Source organism: Phlebotomus papatasi, chromosome 3 (genome assembly GCF_024763615.1).
Source record: "Phlebotomus papatasi isolate M1 chromosome 3, Ppap_2.1, whole genome shotgun sequence".
NCBI classification, from domain to species: Eukaryota; Metazoa; Arthropoda; class Insecta; order Diptera; family Psychodidae; genus Phlebotomus; species Phlebotomus papatasi.
The window spans coordinates 7,088,166-7,109,167 of record NC_077224.1 but is presented as its reverse complement, the minus strand read 5'-3'; the positions used below and the strand labels follow the sequence as shown (position 1 = coordinate 7,109,167).

Below are 21,002 nucleotides of genomic sequence, written 5' to 3'. Positions count from 1 at the left end.
TTATGCGACAATAAGGTCAAATTTAATTTAAAAATAGGGGAATAAAAGCCCAATTTCAAAGATCCCCAATTCAAAGGTGCCCCAATTTCCCATAAAGGTCAAATAAAAAATAATATTCAAGAAACATAAATCAATCACCTGTACTTTCATTACAATTCATTACAAAATATAGAAATTAAAATTACGCAAATCATTTCAAAAATATGCCATCCACATTGATTGAACTTTGACCTTTGAACTTTTCCTCCGCGACCAAAAACATGCGAACTTTTACCATAAAAAATTAAAATGTTTTCAACTGTTCGCATGGGATCGCATATCCTACGCGATATGTATAATTTATGAATGTTAATGTTTATATACTCTTTCATATTAAGAATAATTTTCCTTATACGGGCTTCAGACTAGAAATTTATGGCTGAGACCTAGGGTAAGTGTGCCAAATTTCGGCATAGTTGCATATAAGCACAGAAGTCCTAATTTTAAAATGCAATATTTTTAATTCATATTGATATTTTTTGTTACCCGTAACAATTTGCACTTCCTGAACTCTTCCAATACTGAGAAAAAAAAGAGGGTGCAATTAACTTTTTTTCCTTATAACTTTAACACTTTTTAGGTGTAAAAATATATCAACATTTTTTAATGTTAATTTTACACCTTTTGAGGGTAAAATCAACATGAAAAAAGGGTAACTTTAACCCCCAATACACCTAAAAAGGGTAATATTTACACCGATTTCGGATCAATACTGCAGGGTAAAATTAACATTTCCGGAATGTTATTTTAATTTTCTCGGATTTCTCTCAGTGAAGGCCTTTTCCACATTATCTTTTTCATAGAAGCAATGGTTTTTTTTCTAACAAAAACCAAACGTTTTCTAACAAAACGATTAAGAAATTTAGTATTGTGGCTTGAGGAGAGTGTAACTCACCTAAAATTTGTAGGGAGAATAGATTAATAAATAATCTCTCCTTGTCGCCGCCCGAGGGTTCAGGTTATTTGCTATGCACTATTTTGGGTTAAATTTCACGTCTTTTCTTTTATAATTCACTGTCCTTATTTCACTATAATTACTTCACTTGATTTTATTGTTAGTATTATTATTTAATTCGATTTTAATAAATTAGGGATTTTGCACTTGCCGCGATGTGTCCACTTCAATAGTCCAATTTCAACTAACTGACTTGCAATTTTATCATTGACACATCTGGCACATCCGGCAATGGCTTCGCGCCATTATTGCAGTTATGGCACCACAAGTGGCGCCATCCAACACCTCCCCCCTTTAAGGAATGAGGCGACGTGCCCTCATCCTTTCTGTGTAGGACCCAGGAGCAGGACGTCCGGGACGAAGACGTTGCGCTATGGGCGATGAAGACGGTCTAATTGGTGCGTCCGGTGTTTTCGGTTCCTCAGGTTCCTGTGTTGGCGTGGTATTACGAGGAGTTTCAGGAAATCCAAGGAATTCTGGTTCCGACGTATCCAAACCTAAACCATCAGGAGTGTCGCTAACGACAATTGGTGTTGGTTTCCACGACGTTGTAGCAATCGGAGTAGAGTTGTTCGATCCTGTTGAGGAATCCTTAGGAACATCCGCAGAGTTGGGACTCTGGCGAGGAGTTGGGTGTGTCGGTGTATCACTGGGTGCGAAGAACAGTGGAAGTGAATCTGTAGTCTTCTCTGAACTCGCTGAACGGCCTCTAAGCTGGTTAATGTGTGAGCGGATAATGATTCCATCGGATAAACGCACATTATAGCTGACTGAGCCTCGACGTTCAATCACTATTCCTGGAGCCCATGTGAACTTTCCACCTTGGAAGAACTTCTTTGCATAGACTTCCTCCCCCCTCTGGAATGAGCGTTTCTTTGCACCGTGTTTGCGATTATATTGCTCTTCCATTTTCTTGTTTCGTTGAGGGTCCTGCGGATCACGAAATTTGAGCAAATCAAAAATCGTCCTAACTTTTCTTGAGAACAACACCTCCGAAGGAGATTTTCCATCAGGTGAATTTTCATTTGGAGTAGTTCTGTAGTTTGCCAGGAACCTTTGAAGACCAACATCCAAAGAAATTGTCCTCCCTTGCTTCTCCAGCGACCTCTTGAATGAATCCACAAGCCTCTCGCATTGCCCATTGCTGTATGGACAGTAAGGATTGGTCTTAAGATGCTTGATGCCGTTCATCCGACAAAATTCCTCGAACTCGTCACTTACAAACTGCGTCCCATTATCGCTAACAATTGTTTCCGGAAGACCATTTCGTGCGAAAGTCTCTCTGAGCTTTTGAATTGTTTGCGTGGTTGTTGATGACGGAGTTCGGAAAATTTCAGGCCATTTGGAGTACGCATCGATGATTAGCAAGAAGGTTTCACCTCGATATTTGGCATAATCCAAATGAATTCGCTCCCAGGGATGTGTAGCTAGCGGCCATGATGCTAATTCTGCTTTCACAGGAGTTTTTGCGGCAGAGGCGCAGTCTGTACAGCTCTTGACTTTCTGCTCAATTTCGCTATCAATACCCGGCCAGAAAACGTATCCTCGAGCTATGGACTTCATTCTGGACATACCAGGGTGTGCATCATGCAGTTGAGTGATGATTTTCTTGCGAAATTGCTCTGGAACAACGATTCTCTCCCTGTAAAACACGCAGTCATGGATAAGCGAGAGAGCATTCCTGATCTTGAAATACTTCGCTACTTCCTTGGAACGAATTGACTTCAGTGATGTCGGCCATCCGCCCTTGATGTAGTTCACAACATCCTGTAAACTCTCCGAAGATTGTGTTGCGCGCTTGATCATATTGAAATTCACAGGTAGTCTCGAAGAAGCTTCCTCAACGATAAGACGATCTTGAGTCTCCTCTAGTTGAATTTCTGCAATCACGACTTCTTCTAAGGGTGGTCGACTTGCACTGATCAGTCTCGACAGCACATCCGCATGCCCGAAACTGTCGGTTGAGATAAATTTTATCTCAAAATCGTAACTTTGTAAAATCAGCGACCATCTTTGAAGGCGGTTAGCTGTGTGTACCGGAATCCCTTTCTTGCTTCCGAAAATCGACACAAGTGGTTTGTGATCGGTCAGCAAAGTAAATCTCCTCCCATAAATAAAGCGATGAAACTTTTTGAGAGCGTAAACGATTCCAAGCCCTTCCTTTTCTATTTGACTATAGCGCTGTTCGGTTTCCGTCAGGCGTCTGGAGGCATGGTAAAAAGCCTTCTGTGTCCCGTTAGGATACTGGTGATAGGCTACAGACCCTATAGCGTATGAAGAGGCATCTGAGGCAACCACAATGGGGAGATTTGGATCGTAGTGGGTCAGCAAAAGGTCTGAGGTGATAATTTCCTTGAACTTTTTGAATGCAGCTTCACATTCAGCTGTCCACTTCCACGGAACACCCTTCTTGAGTAAGCGATCCAATGGAGTTCTAATCTCACTCATTGATCGGATGAATCGTCCCCAAAACTGCACTGCTCCGAGAAAACTGCGAAGTTCACTCACATTGGATGGAGCGGGCATTTTGCAAATTGCTTCAGTTTTATCGGGATCCGGATGTAGGCCTTTCTCATCTGCAACGACACCAAGAAATTTTATTTCACGCGAAAAAAATCGGCACTTCTCCAATTTAACACGGAAATTGTAGTCCTCCAGGCGCTTGAAGACTTCTTTGAGTACGGCAAAATGCTCTTTGGTGTCACTGCTGGCCACGCAGATATCATCAAAATAGGAAATTACCCCAGGAATGCCTTGAAGCATTCTTTCTACGATTTCTTGGAATATTCCGGGGGCACTCCGGATACCAGGGGGCAACCTATTGAATCGAAATAGACCACGATGAGTGTGTATTGTCAATAATTGACTCGATTCCTCATCCATGGGGATCTGCAAGTACGCATCTGATAGGTCAATGTGACTGAAGACACGTTTATTGGCAAACTGGCTAAATAGACTGTCGGGGTCTGGGATCGGATGATTGTTCATCTCAACCGATTCATTTAGGCCAGTTGAATAATCTCCACATATTCTTATGCGGCCATTGGGCTTCCTAGCAACGACTATGGGCGCTGCCCACGACGAATATTCAGTGGGTGTGATGATTCCCGAAGCTTGCAGGCGTTGAAGCTCATCGTCGATCGTAGCCATTAGGTGGAATGCCACAGGACGTTTTGGACGAAAAACGGGGCTGACATGAGGCTTGAGGTGAATGGATGCAGTGGCTTTCGTGCACTGACCCATTTCGGTACCAAACACCACAGGAAAAGTAGATTGTAGCTCCTTAATCGCAGAGGTAGTGTCGATTTCCTGCTGGACAGAGTTACAATAGGAACTCGGAGCATAATCCCACAATCCCAGTGCCTCAATCCATTCAATGCCGAATAGATTCCCTGAAGTCTTCTCGGATACGAGACATCGTCCCCTAACCTCATTTTCTCCAAGCCGAATAGAACACTCAAATTCTCCTAACATTTCGATATAGTGAGACTGGGCATCCCTGACTTTCAAAGAAATAGGTGTGAGAGAGGGTTGTTTGAGCTTTCTCCAGGTGTCAGCTGAGATAATGGACACGTCGGCTGCACAATCGAGTTGAAATTCAATTGTGTGCCCATTAATTCTCGGGGATAAGTATTTCCTTCCAGGACTTCTGGGTGAAAATACAGCGTTTGTGCGAGCCTGATTGGACTGTTTTTTTCTTCTTCGCGAAATACTTTTTGCCCGTGGATTTCTTTTTATCTGAATCTTGGGGAAAAGAGGGACAATATCCGTTTTTATGCCCGACCTTGCCACACTCAGAACACTTAGAATTCACGTAGGAGCAATCTTTCACGAAATGCATGGAGCCACAAAGGTAACACGGACGTGGGGGTTTGTCTTTCTTGGGCGCAAAATCCTTTTTCTTTAAGACACTAACACTAGCTACGGGAGTATCGAGGCGGGAATCACTTTTCACATTGATAAGGCGACGAGCCTCCTCTACCATAAAATTGAGAGTGATTTTATCCGCGGGTTCCGTCTCGAGTTTTGTCAACAATTGCTCCCGGACTAGAACATACTTTTCACTTTGCAGGCTATTGACAAAAATCAATGCTTTGAAATGATCTGCAGTACATTCCGCTAATTTAAATGCCTCACAGTGACGATTAACCACTCCAGCATGGGTTGTGAGATCATCAGTGTCTTTGAGAATAAGCTGAAGACACTTTCGACGTGTACAAAATAAAGACTCACCCTTTCCGAAGAGCTTTATTAAATTTGCAACATTTTCATCGAAGCTCAGATTGGCTGGCTCACGTGGCAGCAAATTGCTGGCATATCGCTCATAAGACGATGCATCCAGACGTCTAAGAAGCAGCCTCACTCTTGCAGCATCATCCAAATTCTTGCCATCGAGCAAAAATGTGCTTTTGTAGCGCTGATACCACATGTCGAAAGTGAGGTTTTGTTCAGGGGCATATGAAAAAGGGGAAATGCCTCTGGACAAAGCATCCACAGAAACCTCATTCGATTGCTGCAACGGGACTACCACTTTTTGCTCGGATTTGAGATCTTTGACCTCTTTCAGTAGAGCAGCCACAGCTTCTAGAAGCGTCTCGGTGACCTTGCTTTCACCTTCAGCCATCCCGTCTGCCAAGTATTGTGGCTTGAGGAGAGTGTAACTCACCTAAAATTTGTAGGGAGAATAGATTAATAAATAATCCCATCCTCGTCGCCAAGTATTGTGGCTTGAGGAGAGTGTAACTCACCTAAAATTTGTAGGGAGAATAGATTAATAAATAATCTCTCCTTGTCGCCGCCCGAGGGTTCAGGTTATTTGCTATGCACTATTTTGGGTTAAATTTCACGTCTTTTCTTTTATAATTCACTGTCCTTATTTCACTATAATTACTTCACTTGATTTTATTGTTAGTATTATTATTTAATTCGATTTTAATAAATTAGGGATTTTGCACTTGCCGCGATGTGTCCACTTCAATAGTCCAATTTCAACTAACTGACTTGCAATTTTATCATTGACACATCTGGCACATCCGGCAATGGCTTCGCGCCATTATTGCAGTTATGGCACCACAAGTGGCGCCATCCAACATTTAGGAAAGCAAAAGATGTTGCCGGAATAGACAACACTACCTCACCGGAGAGACGCTGACAAAGTATACACTTTTTTACGCGAAATACAGGATCCAGCTGGGAAATTTCACCCGAAATTTAAAGATTGATTCAGTATTAACATAAACAGAAACAATCTTTAATGAAAACTAATCAATTTTCATGAAAAACACCGAAGGAAAACCTTTTGCACTTCACCACAAATCAGAAGACTGCTAGAAAAACAATCGATCTGTCACATTTTTTGTAAGACTCTTTCCACACTGAGTTTTTACAACGCAATTTAAATTCAAATTATACCTAAAATTTAACGGTCTTTGTGTTAATACATCCTAAAATGAATAAATATTTAAAAGTAAAATGAATTCATTGACTATTTGAAGATAACATACATAATTTTAATTAATTTATTTCCATGGCCGAAATTACACTCAAAGTGGCCGAAATTTGGCACGCTTCCCCTAGCGCTTAAGTCATAATCTGAAAAGGTCGGTTCGTGGCTATGGCTAAGCCCAAAATTTTGGAGACTTAGCTTAGTCCTCGCTGAAACAAAGATTTAGTCCTTTGTTAGTGGCTCATCGATGATGACGCACCCTTGCAATGACACAGTGAAATATAAAATCAATCATTACAGAGATGAAAAAAGAATTATATGCGTATTTAAGTAGTGTTTTATTATGTTTGAAACGAAAAATTTATACCAAAAGAGTACAAAATGAAATTTCTCCACCATACTCGACAAAGTAGGGGAGACTGGGGCAAAAAGTCACAAAACGGATATTTTATTTTTTTTACAAGCTACTCGAACGCTTCAAAAATTTCTAATTAGCGTAGTTTTATAGGAAATTTACCGCTCTACAACTTTGTGAAAGTAATTTTCCTCCATTTTGTAAGGAAATACGTTTATCGAGCCAATTTCTAAAAGGTAATTTTGTGATAATTCTCAAAAATGTTGGGGCAAATAATAATAAGACATTGGGTATTATCATATTTTGATTCACTTCATTACGGGCTTCCGTAAATTTGAAAAAATACCTAGAGGACATATTTTCATAGAAAATTTATTCATCTACAGCTTTGTAAAACACCGTTTTCTCTGCTAGAAAAGTGAGAAAACGAGAAAAGCACTTTTCAAGCTATTTTAGAAACAAGCACAAAAGACTGCAAATCGTTTGACCAATGCAAACAACAACCGGCGACACATGGCACTGATGTTTTTTTTTTTGCCGTGAGACATCGGAAATTTATCCGCTTTTTGTTACTTTTTGCTCTATACCTTTTGTTACTTTTTACCCCAAGTGGCCATTTTAATTAAAAGGATTTCTGGAGAAAAGACTCTTTGTAAAATTCTAAAATAGATAGCGGATTCGTATTCAAAGAATCCAAATAATTTAGAAAATATTCACCAGTTCATCAATTTTGGAAAATAAGTAGGTAATAATTATTATCTTCTACAAGGACAAAATTTCAAAAATAGGGCTAAAAATTTCGATATTTTTTATTTTCTAAACTCCTTGTTCGCATTCTAAGAAACTTACGACATTAAAGAAGGTCTATGGAGGCTATCTATAGAAAAAATTTGAGCCGCTATCTTTTTTACCTTGGAAGATATTGTATTTTGAGTTTTTCGATTTGTGACTTTTTGCCCCAGTGTCCCCTAGACTTCAGTTTGGCCTAATAGGAATTACGACTATTTAAGATTTAGGATAATAGGTCACTCAAGATTTTAGCTTTTTGGGATTATGGTTCATTCGGAATTTTTTCAACTGTTCGAGATTTGAGATTATGGCCCATTCGGAATTTCGACTATTCAGAAGGGTGTTTCAACAAGGAAAAATTTTTTTTGGCACTATTCTCAGGGTGCTCTACATGATGAGACAAGAAAGTTTTTCTTCGACGACCATATGATCAAATCAAACGCTGTTTAGTGGTGGCTGGAAGACCCTCTCTGTAGAACATTTTTTTTGATTTTACACTACAGAGAGGGTTTTCCAGCCACCTCTAAACGGCGTCTGATCATATGGTCGTCGAAGAAAAACTTTCTTGTCTCATCATATAGAGCACCCTGAAAATAGTGCCAAATTTTTTTTTCCTTGTTTAAACACCCTACTATTCAGGATTTGGAATTTATAGCATATTCGAAATTTTGACTTTTCGAGTTTTTCGCTTTCGGGATTTGGAATTTTGACTTTCCAGAATTTTATCACAGTGGGAATTTTGACTATTCGGAAATTGGGATTATATTCGAAATTTTGATCTGCGGGATTTGGGGTTATGGCTTATTCGAGATTTGGGATTTTGGTCCATTTGAAGGAAGTTTTGCCTTTTCCGGATTTTACCTTCGAAATATTGAATTCAAGATTTTAAGCGGGACATATAATATATCGTAAGTAATTTTAAAATTCTTATTTCAATGTTTGTATTTTGTAAAGTTTCAATTTGTGTAAATTTTTCAAAAAATCAGTATAACAAATTATAAAAGGATCATACTTCACCTATTTTCATTATAAATTAATTCTAATTTAAATTAAAAATAAATTAAATTAAAATCTCGTGTTGTTCTGAGTATAAATCATTAGTAATATAATTGTTTTTGAGAATTTAATTATTTTCCTCAATTCCAACATTAATTGATTAATTAACACAAAGATTCATTGCTATAACCAAAAGGGTTTTTTTACTTCATTCCTAGCACTGAATTTCTTGTAATCTGTGCTCTTCGTGAAATTGTGGGAAATTTTCTCATCCGTCATCTTTTAAGTACGCCTCAATGTTTAACAATCCGCTTGATTGTCGTGAAAAAGTGTTTATGATTTTAATTAGAATAGTCATCTGGGACGACAAGTGGCTATTTGTCATACAAAAATCTCGCGGTGGATTATGATAGGACGCCAATTAAAGTTGAGAAAATAATGTATCTCTTTCATGTTCCCCATAAAGTTCCATTTTTGCCTTATTCAATTCATCAAGCTCGTGAGAAATGATGATTGAGGACCACCCAAAAAGTCACCGCTCTTTTTAGCGACAAATTTTTGCTTTTTTTTTGTTGGCCTGTGAAAATAATTTCTACATACAGGAACTTGTATAAACATTGAGTGTGTCTTTCTCCTTCTCACAACACCTTTTCGTCCACTGATGTTGTATTTTGTTGCCGGAAAATGTTGAAACTCTTTACTAGACTTTATTTATGGAGTATGTAAAATTGCAAATTTGCATACTGAATATTCCAACTTCCACCCTTTTGCTCGTCGCTTAATTTAAATGTAAAATGTGACTGTCGGCTGCGCCATTGCCATCCTCCTGCGAAATAAACCCCATTCAATGGCTGCCTCTGGGGGTGTGTTTCATATCACTCCAATTCCACAACAGACGGAAGACCGTAGATTTTCCCGCCTGTCCAAAAAATGCTACTTTCTGCTGGTTCAAAAATATTTTTTTTCACCGTCTAACCAGGAAGAAATGGAAAAAATTCCATTGTACCCTGCATAATTCGCTTATCTCCCCCACAGACCATTCTATGAGCACAATTTATGATCATATGCTGAGATACATCGATTATTCCTCTGATTCTGGCCTGCCAGAGTAACTTCTGTGAACATTGGCAGAAAGATCACCTGTGATTATAATGAGTTGGTATTCTCAGAAAGGCGGAAACCCCTAAGGCGACAATTTGATTGACTAAATAACATTTTTTTTTCTGAATAAAAGCAACCCAAAAGTCTATAAACATTTTTTTAATTATTCCTTTTATATTATTACATTTGTGTTTTAACCCAAATTTATTTTAATCAAGATTTGTGTCAGTAGTGTGTTGAAGAATAGAATTTAATTTATAAAATGATTTTCTCATTAAAAAAAAAGGCTTTGCAGAAGAGAGCTAGGATTTTACAACAGTATGACAATGTCATATAACAAATTTAAAACTCTTTATGTGGTAAAAAGCTAATTAAAAATCTAACTCATATCACTTGCTTAAAGGGTTAGACCGATAAAAACATTATGAAATCAAACTTACATCCCTTTTCCTTCTCTAAAACGGGAGGTGGGGCTACATTGATATATGATTTCTTCGCAAATTTCTAAAGGAAGATACGTCTTAAGGGAAGAGCACCACGGATAGGAATGTGTAGAGTTATGATCGATGTTTAGTTGAAAATATAAGCCCCAAAAAGCTTTTTGATATTTTTGGTTTTGCTAATTAGTCTATTAATTATCCATTTCCCTATATCTGTACATTTTATTTTTAAGTATTTACAATAAAGTAATAAAAAATAGGTGTTGTTGCAAACTTGCACTCTGTACCTCGGATTGTCACGAATTTGATCAGGTTGGCTTTATAAATTAAATCTGAATTAATGCAGTGCATTATTATGAGAGTTAAATGGTAAAAAGTAGCTAAAAAATTTTAAAAATTCATTTTATTTGAAGCAACGATACGGTATTAACGTGACGATCCGAAGAACACTGCCGATCGCTGGTGCTCTTCCCTTATAATTATTTTATTTAGTTCCACAATTATTTTATCTACCTAAATTACATTACGTTAAAACCAAGTTTCCTTTCAGAAATATACGCGAAAAAATCGTATATCAATATAGCCCCACAGCTCAAAGTAGCCCTTACTCCCCCTATTTGGTACATTAATTTCTAAGCGAAAATGTTCAGAGTATAAAAATAAATTTTATGAAAAAGATGATTAAAATAGACGTTAACGACTGTTCTACAAATTAGCTTAAATTTTAATACAGTAGACTATCTTAAATTCGGGCATATGGGACCGAAATGTCACCCGAATTAGACAGAAATTCGGTAGACAAACTTTTTGAAATGCAACGATTTTTTATTCATGTGCATATAGATATTGAGTTTACATACTCATATTTATGGTAAATTTCATGAAAACCCCTTAATAATGCAAAATCACATCAAAACTAAGACAAACCATGCCAAACTTGAGCATATTTGATTTATTTTATAATCGTATTCAAACTTGAAAAATGACAACAAACTTTTTTCAAATGTAACCGCTGCCTGAATTAAAAAGTAGCCCGATCTTAAGGCCTCTACACATTGGGAGCAATTTTCGTCAAAAATTGCATTTTTGACAAAATTCTGACGTTTCCACTTACAGCAATGCAGACAATTTTCTACAAAAATGCAATTTTTGAAAAAATTGCTCCCAATGTGTAGAGGCCTTTAAAAGAGCCGAATTAGCGAGAGTCTACTGTACTTAATCCTGTCTTTCAGTAATAACTTTCCCGATTTGAGAGCTCTCTCCTGTTGAGGTTTTTTTTCTGCTCCGATTCGAAGGTAGGGTAGAGTAAGTACTTTTCGCCACCTTAAGGTTTGACACCCTTATAATTCTTATGACTTTTTTGTTGAAATAACATGAAATTTTGTGTACAAATGCTATGAATCATTGTCTCTCTATTGAACCAGGAGATTTCCCGAGAACTTTTGAATACCTTCTCTGATAAATATCACTCGTAAAAGTTTTGTAAAATCTCGTTGTCCCACATAGAAAAATAACGAGATGTTTGGCTACCCCTGCCGCCAGAGAGATTTTTGTAAAATCTTTTCAAAATCTTTTTCATCTTTTTTTTTTCTTCTGTGCAAGCAAAAAATGTTTTGCATGCACAGGACGTTCTCATAACTTATTTCACTTAACTTATTTTTAGACCTCTCCTGTAGGTATGCAATTTTTCCGTGTCACTGAAGTGAATACTCAGGCTTTTCCGGTCCCGAGAATTTCTTTAAGAACGGAACTCCCTGTACCCTCAAAATATATTGCAAAATGAAAAAGAAATCTAAGAGCCGTTTTCGAAATAAACCGAAACACATGGTTTTGGTGGTGAAGAAGAAGGTAAGGGGGAAATAAAAAGTCCTAGATAATGTTGAATTAATGGGGAGGGAAGACCATAAGTCAGTATCTTTTACCGTTTTGCCTCTAGCCGTGACACAATTTGAGGAAAAAGTGGATTACATAACAACTCTCTCTTTGAGTTCGAGCAGTAGTAATGTGAAACTAAAACATTTTAAACGATAATGTTTAAAATTAGCCCACCCACTCCCCTGGCGGTGTATTTCTGTGGTATAATGTCCAAAATTAATAATTCCCTCAAATGTGTACCGGATAAAATAGAAAGTTAATCAAATTATAATTTTTTCTTTCGAAAAAATTGAGATTCTTGTTACTACCAAAAGCAAAAATCTTCCTGAACATATTTGTGTATAGCACTGACTTACTGTCTAACCATTACTAAAGATAGATTTCACACAATAATAGAAAATAATCTGCCCCATTAAAATTACTTTTATTTTCCTTCAACTCCATCAACCCCTTTGTCTTCATTCCCATCATTATTTTTTTATGTATGAAAATTATGGTAAGCACATGAGGGAAAGTACTCACCTTTCGGACGATCATGCCTTCGAATAATGTAAATTTTCTTTTAGTTTTCCTAAGAGACTCACATATTTCTATTAAATATTAGTTGGCTTATCATCAATTGTTCATAATTCCGTGATAATTTTGTGTAAATCTTTTACGAAAAGCAGAAGAAATTCACATTATTCGAAAGCATGTTCGAAGGGAGAGCACTTTCCCCTAATGTACTATGTTAGTGTTTCTTTTAAAAATTTTAAACATTTTTATTATTACCTTGTCTATACCGGAAATCCGATTTTGACCCTATTTTTAATAACGGTAAGTTCTTTTACACCCAAATACCTTTACATTTGACCAAAAAAAAATCTAATTCACGTATCTGTTGATTCTGTAAGCTGAAAATGATTTTTCCAAAGCTCAGTATGAAAATGCCAACCAATCGGAAATGAGAGCTAAATCAAATTCCTAAAAACGTGAAGAAAGACGAAGAAAGAACTGAGCAAACAAAATTTTACGACAAACTATTTCGAATTTTATATCATTTTGCATTTTCACCCGTATTTTTTGGGATGAATAAACGAAAATGTCGTTGAATAACAATAAATTCCCATAATGCATATAAACCGAAATGAAATGAAACAAAATAACACAAAATTTTATATCCCATTGCCCATTTCTCTGGTTCCTCCTGTGCCCTCCATTTGTCCTTCTCTCCTTGTTCCCTCATCCAGGCTACATTTGTATATTTTTTCCACCATTCAGTTTGTTTTTTTTTTCAAATGCGAGGAAAAAATGGTAAAAAATTTTGCATGTGGAAAACGAGAAAATTGCCAACGAATGAGAGAGAGAGACACAAAGAAGCAGAGTTTCATAGGAAAAGTATTGGTGGAGGAGCAGAAAGAGTGGGAGTTGGAAATATGTCTCTCATAAAAAATTTCAATTTTATTTCAGTGAATAACGACACCCCACAGAACGAGAAAATATATATCCGCTGTGGAGTTTTCTCAATCTCCGTCCTTGCTCTGGAGGGGGTGGAAAATCCCGGAAACCCAATCGAAAAGAAAATGTATATTGTGCTATTTATTCATATAAAACAGAAAGAGGATAATGTAGTATCGTGGATAGGAGGAAAAACGAGGAAGAAAACAAATCAGGAAAAACACCGGCACCACACCCCCTCAAAAGAAAGAAAAAAAGTTAGGGCTCTTGTTTGGCGCTTTGTTCAACATATTTCAAGTCAACCCCTCCGCCAGGGGACTAGCAAACGATGATGATGCTGATGCTGGTGTTGATTGACTACTCGTCATCCCCTCAACCAACACGTTGTATGAATATTTTAAGTGAATTATTCTTCCAACTTTGAGATGTTGGAGCATTTTTGTGGCAAACGCAACTTTTCCCTTATTTTACTTTACAAAATGGACCCCTTCATCTAAGAAATCGGATTTTCTCAGATTCTTCTCAATTAGCAAATATAGAGCCCAATTGTGGTTTATACTACACATATCTATGTTTTCTTATTGCCTTAAGGACTAGTACACTTTTAAAAGATTATTATTAGTAGCTTTAAGATTGTTAAAGGTAATTATTAATTTTATTTATAACTGAATAGGGGAGACTGGGGCAAAAAGTTACAAAACGGATAGGGTAGAGTCAGTACTTTTTCGCCAGTAAGCACTTTTCGCCACCTACAAATAAAATCACTTTTTCAGGGAATTATGAGCTCATGGAACTACGAAATGACTATTACTTCGTAACCTCTAGTCCAACGGATCAGAAAACCATATCAGATGATCCACCGACTAGATTATTTGCAAGTTAATTGAAGAAATTGTCGACAAGGTGAATAGTCACCAAAAAAATATGGAGTTCTTAATAAACTTGTCAACGCTCAGACAAATTATCTTGCAATATTTTATGTTTTTGCAGTACTGTATTTGATATTTTTTCACTGAATGTCAATCTGTTATTAACTAAACTTTGTTTTAATATCATTATTTAATAATGTTTTCCAAAAAAATAAAGAAATACGGATGTGGTGAAATAGGGCTTACTTTTTTCGGTTGTGTAAGTACTTTTCGCCACTAATTTTTCCAAGCATTTTACAAGTGGCGCACCTCGCGGAATTTAGTTGAAAAAGACATAATTGTCAATTGATTTTTGTCGCAAACAAAAAATGTGCAAAAAATCATTCGAAATAACTAATAATTGTCAATATCGGTGTTAAATAAGAAAAGTACTGTGCAATGTACTTTTGCGGGTTTTCGAAAGCTGCTGCTTCCTAAAAATCAATTTAAAACAAGTGGCGAAAAAGTGCTTACACAGTGGCGAAAAAGTGTTTACAAGGTGGCGAAAAGTACTGAAACATGCATTGTTGCAGGAAATGTATTTTTTCAACTAGATGCCCAAAAATTCCCGGAAAGTCTCCTGGTTCATTAGAGAGACAATGCTTCAAAGCACTTGTACAGAAAATTTCTTTTTATTTCGACAAAAATTGTAAGAATTACAAGGGTACAAAACCTTAAGGTGGCGAAAAGGGCTTACTCTACCCTATTTCATTTTTTTTACAAGCTACCCTAGCGCCCTAGAAATTTCTAATTAGTGCAGTTTTATAAGAAATTTACTGCTCTACAACTTTGTGAAAGTCATTTTCCTCTATTTTGTAAAGAAATATATTTATCGAACTGTTTTCTAAAAGGTAATTCTGTGACCATTCTCAAAAATCCTGGGGAAAATAGTACCAGACATGGGATATTATCACATTTTGATTTACTTTATTACGGGCTTTCGTAAATTTAAAAAAAGGCTAGGTGTACATATTTTTAAAGAAAATTTATTCCTCTACACCTTTTTAAAACACAGTTTGCTCTATCTAAACGAGAAAAGCGTTTTTCAAGTTATTTTAGAAAAAGACACAAAAGACTGCTAATCGTTTGACCAATGCAAATTGTTTCGGTCTTTGTTACTTTTTACTCCATACCTTTTGTTACTTTTTACCCCAAGTGGTCATTTTTAATAAAAGGATTTCTGGAGAAAAGACTTTTTGTAAAATTCTAAAATAGATAGCTGATTCGTATTCAAAGAATCCAAATAATTTAGGAAATATTTACCAGTGCATCAATTTTGGAAAATAAGTAGGTCAAAATTGATATCTGGTGTAAGGAAAACATTTTAAAAATAGGGCTAGAAATTTCAATATTTATTATTTTCTGATTCCTTGTTCGAATTATAAGAAGCTTACAACTTTGAAGAAGGTCTACGGAGGCCATCTATGAAAAAAAAAATTAAGTCGCTATCTCTTTTATCTTGGAAGATATTGAATTTTCAAATTTTCAATTTGTGACTTTTTGCCCCAATCTCCCCTACTGATTTTGAAAAATTAGTCGCCAATATTTTTACTGAATTTACAGTATATTATCATGCCTTTAGAACATAATTTCCGATAAGAAAAACTATATATTCTTAAGAATTAAATAATAATTTGCATGACTACAATAAAAGTAAATTGCTTATAAAATGTAATGACATTTTAAGTGAGTTTCTTTAAGACTTCTAAAAAAAAACATTCATTAAAATTGACAAAATTTTTCATTTTTTTTTTCATATAAGGTCGAAGAATACCTGTTCGGCAGGGAATACCTATTGGTAATTTCGTGAAAATATTGAAATTTAATTTTTGTATCCAATAAAATTCAAGTAATAGTGTAAGATAAGATAACATAGCGCCTCGAGTGGGTCAGTGGATAGAGCAGTGGCTCTGTGACCGCGAGGTCGTGGGTTCGGAGCTGAGCGGCAGCAGAAAAAAGATTTCTCATGCCATATCGGCTTCGAATTCGTCCAGTGAATGAATGAATAGTAATGCCAATGGTGCATATTAGCAAAAAAGTGAACCGCCTAAAAACAATAGAGGCTGGTACGAAAACGAGTTTCGACATGAAAGTGGTACTTCAGTCGATACAAGTATTCGCTGTCACTGATCCCAAACACACACCGAGAAAGGATGCTGTGATATAGTAACGGCACTGATTGTCCACACAGAGCTGCGATATAGAGCGGCTACCCGTATCGGGGGATAAGATAGAATAGGAGTGGGGAAGCATAAGGGGCCCAATTGGTGGCCTGGATGCATCGGAATATCCGAAATGGAGAACTGACCCCTGGCAAAATCTTATCTTATCTTAGTTTTTACATGCTCTTGAGATTATACAATACCAAAAAACCAAAAAAAAATTGTTTCGGCGAACGATATGACGTAGAAAAGGCTTTGGAAGAATTTCGGAAGAGTAAGGAACTATGAGATTCAAGGTGGTTGAAATATGACACGGAGTTATGCCTAAATTTCTATTTATTTTAAAATGTATTAAGAATGATTACAAAGACGTTAAATTATCTTCAAGGTTCCAAGCACCACTCCTCCAAAAGAAGTGACAAAAAACTAAATTCATAATAAAAATATTACATTTTGAACTTAAAACTTTGGGGATTGCATGCAACTATGCCGAAATTAGGTACAGTTACCCTATGCCGTTTTTTGTTAAATTTAACTCTTCCGCCTATAAGAATAGATGTTCAAAGTTCATATCCCAATGGTACAAAATAAAGTCCCAACATGTCATGACATAAGTTCTGAAAATGCCAATTTAGGTATTCCTTTGACCCGATTACGGAAAACCTATTGGGGAAAGTGTCCTTTAAATACAACAGTCTTTTAATGTTTGAAATTTACTGCCCGAACTCCAGAAAAAGAGCAGTGCATAATCTCTCGATTTTTTTATCACAAAAATTTCCACCTTCCACCCCCGGGGACCGCTTTTCTCAATATATTCTCACGTTTCAGGCGATTGCTGAGAAATGATGTCACATAGTTTATCCGTTCATCCGGCTATCCGTCTGTCCGTCCATCCTTCGGTGCGTGTCCATCTGTACGTCTGTCTGTCCCTCTGTATTTCCGTGTGTATAAAAATTTTTGACAAGCCTGAACCGATTCCAATCGGTTATAAATCATTAATGAAGCAGTTCATAATCGATAATTAATTTTTATTCGATATTTGATCTTTTGAGTGTTTTGTAATTCAGTTCAAATTGATTGTGAACCGGTAATGAACGGGTTACGAATCGATAAGTAATTTTAGTCCAAAAATAAATTCAATTCCGTTTAAAACTATTATGTAGAATCTTTTGAGTGATTAATTAATCGATTTAAATCAGTTTAGAGCCGAAGAACGGTAAATTATGCGAAAGTGCTTTTGAGGTATAGCATTTAAGTTGCGAGTTCGAGTATTTCGCGAAACTAAGAACGCTGTACGACACCTTTTGTCTTATTTCTCAAAGAAAAAATCTTTTTTTTATTTAATGGAAGTTATTAGAAAATAGTTTACAGGCTTAATTATAAATTATAAAATAGACGACAAGATGGCGCTATAAGCAGATGTCAAAATTAAACTTATTTGAAATTGAACTGTTTAGAATCGCCAATCAAAGCCTTTGAAATGTTTTTGATTGTCTTCCACTTTTTAAATATATTTAAATATGTAGGCCAGAGGTGTGCAAAAACCGTTGAAACCGAATTAACGTCAAAATAAGTTTGTTAGAGTAGCGTTTTGACCATTGACGTACATGTTTCATTTGACGTTTATTCGGTTTCAACGGTTCTTGCACGCCTCTGAAGTAGGCTATCAAAAATCTCTGAAGTGTTTAAAATCGAATACAATCGATTCTAAACATTTCAAAGAGTTAAATATTAAACTCTTAGTTACTATTGAATTGCCAATCAAAATGATTGAATTGTTTAGAACATTTAGAATTATCTGTCAAAATCCGTAAGATCATTATTGACAAAAAAAAATTGGCTATATGGACCCAAGTGAGTCCGACAGCCTTACATAAAATAGAAGAAAAAGAAGAAGACAAAAAAATCTTTAAAATGTGTTAGATCATCTTCATCATCTGTCAAAGGCTTTGAAATATTTAAAATTGACTCTCAAAATCTCTGAGTCCAATGGTCAATCCAAATTTAAAACAAAATTAATCGCCAAATAAAATTTTTAATTTTGTTAGAATTTTCCATCAAAATTTCCAGTATAAGCCAGTATTAATTATCAAAAATCTTAAAATGTCTAGAATTAGGTGTCAACAATTTTGAAGTGCTTACAGTTAAAAATTGGTAATTTTTTTTTTGCGTTACGTGTCGTCTGCGCCAAATCATTAAGTTAGAACGAACTGTCAAAATCTTTAAAGTGTATTGAATGAGTTAAATCTTTAACCATTTTTGAATAATTTTTAATCATGACATTAAATAATGATACGTCTGAATACTTCGTAAAAAAAAGAAGGAAAATTCCATTGGAAATCTTGCGTCAAATTCCGCTCATTCTACAGAATTTGACAGAAAACTTCCCAAGTTTAGAATCAACTGTCAAAATCTTTCAAGTGTTCTGAACCGTTTTGCAAAATCTTTTAAGTTTCCAAAAAAGGCATGAATGTGTTAATACTAAGACAATGAACTTAAAGCAAAATAGTGTAACAACTTTAATCCAAGAAGTATAATTCTTGTGCATGGAGTATAAGTAGATGCCATGGGTGTACAGTTTTTGTCCAAGAGGATTTACCCTCGAGGTGATGAAAGAAATGGTGAAACTTTTTCACAAGTTTTTATCCCCCGCATCCCAAGAAGATTCGTGGGGTAGCTTTTCATTTTCTCACGTCACTCTCTGTCTTTCCCATCCTCTGGAGTCTCTGCGATATCCCCATAAGGAAAAGTGTAATGGAGAAAAAGAAATATTCAACTAGATGATTTATTTCCGCTTGTCATTGACTCTGTTGTATAACATTACAAATAAATAGCCAGAGGCATGAGGGAAATGCGTGAAAAGCACGCGTAGGAAAATAAATAAGGCACATGGGAAAGGCGCAGTAAAAAATATTATGAGGATGAATTATGAGCATTAAGGCATATTTCAATACAAACAAACAATAAGAGAGGCGCCTATCTAATTTTAGGAGATGATTCTCGTTTTCCCCAAAAATCCCCCAAGTATTTTTTTTTTTTTGAAAAGCCAGACGGGAAAATTAATTTAATTAAATACTCTTTCAACTTGCCCATGAAAATGTAACATGATACGTGTCATTTGTAGTCATAAAAAAATATTTCACTTCAAGGTATGAAAGAAAAAAAAACTATTTCACACCTTTGAGTGCTATTTATCGTTCGTGATGGACGCTCGTTAATTTATCAGTGAAAATATGGAATTCTTCCACGTCTGCTCATTACAATTTCACCAAAACACCCTTGCTCACATTGAACCACTTTTTGTATCACATTGCAGCAATTCACATAAATTATATTCATTTTCCTCAATTGCTAATTCACGCCTGCAAGTATTTGATTATTTCATCATTAATATGGTTAATATGAAATACAATTCATTGAAAAATAACATTACAATAAAAATTGAAATTAAAGCTAACTTGCAGAACGGTAACGTCCATTTTAATATTCCTTTTTTCTAAAATTCATTTTCAAATACTCTAAACATTTTTCCTTAAAAATTGATGCGCCAAATAGGGGAAGATGGGGCTATATTGATATACGAATTTATCGTATATTCTAAAGGAAACTGAGCTTTAACGTAATGTAATTTAGGTAGATAAGACAATTGTGGAACTAAACAAAATATAATAATTGTAAGACGTAGTTTTCGGTAGATTACTGACAGTAATTCGTATAAGAAAGTCAAGGCGATGAACTCCCTCTGGATGCGTCAGGGGGTGCAATCCTTTCAGGACAGGAAAACACAAAATTCTTTGCCAAAGCTTTCGACGCTTCAACGCGTCTTTTTAGCCACTGAGGAAGACGCACCCCCTGACGCATCCGGAGGGAGTTCATCTCCTTGACCTTCTTGTAAGACGTACCTTCCTTTAGAAATTTGCGAAGAAATCGTATATCTATGTAACCCCACCTCCCCTTCTTGAAAAGGAAAAGTATGTGAATTTGATTTCATAATGTTTTTATCGGTCGAACCTTTTAAGGACGAGAAGGCAGAGGGTGAACAAGTATAGTTAGCGAGTGAACAGTGAGTGGCAGATCGGCACACCGCGCCGATTAATCTCCAGGATCGCGCTGAACAGCACCCAGGGTGAACCGAGAGTGGCAGACTTGTTTATCCCCTGTGAGGAGGACCGTTTTACGTGACCGTAGAAAAATTTCATTTTGGGATCACCGGTGACTCAATCGGGATCGGAATACTTTACTTCGGAATCCTCGTTTTTTCATCTTGTTTTTTTACATAGATTGTCTTTGTAATCTTTGTTTTCGGTAATTTTTGTTTTTTTGGAAACATTGTCTTGTTCATAACTTCCCAAAAAATTCCCTTTTCTCAGAAAATTTCCCTTTGTCTCAAAGAACGAAACTAAAACTTCCCAAAACAGAGAAAATTTCCCTTTACCCAAAGAATGAAACTAAAACCTTCCCAAAACACAGAAAATTTCCCTTTGCCCAATAGACGAAAC

General features: G+C 36.1%; 1 protein-coding gene across 1 annotated transcript; it reads right to left on the bottom strand.

Moving 5' to 3' along the window:
* Positions 1 to 1,288: 1,288 nt before the first annotated feature.
* On the bottom strand, positions 1,289 to 8,859 carry LOC129805182 (uncharacterized protein K02A2.6-like). The gene is made up of 3 exons (XM_055852941.1): positions 8,788 to 8,859; positions 4,859 to 5,660; positions 1,289 to 4,572 (listed from the first exon to the last, which is right to left on the bottom strand). Exons 1-3 carry the CDS (start codon positions 8,857 to 8,859, stop codon positions 1,289 to 1,291), a joined length of 4,158 nt encoding a protein of 1,385 aa, XP_055708916.1.
* Positions 8,860 to 21,002: the final 12,143 nt, after the last annotated feature.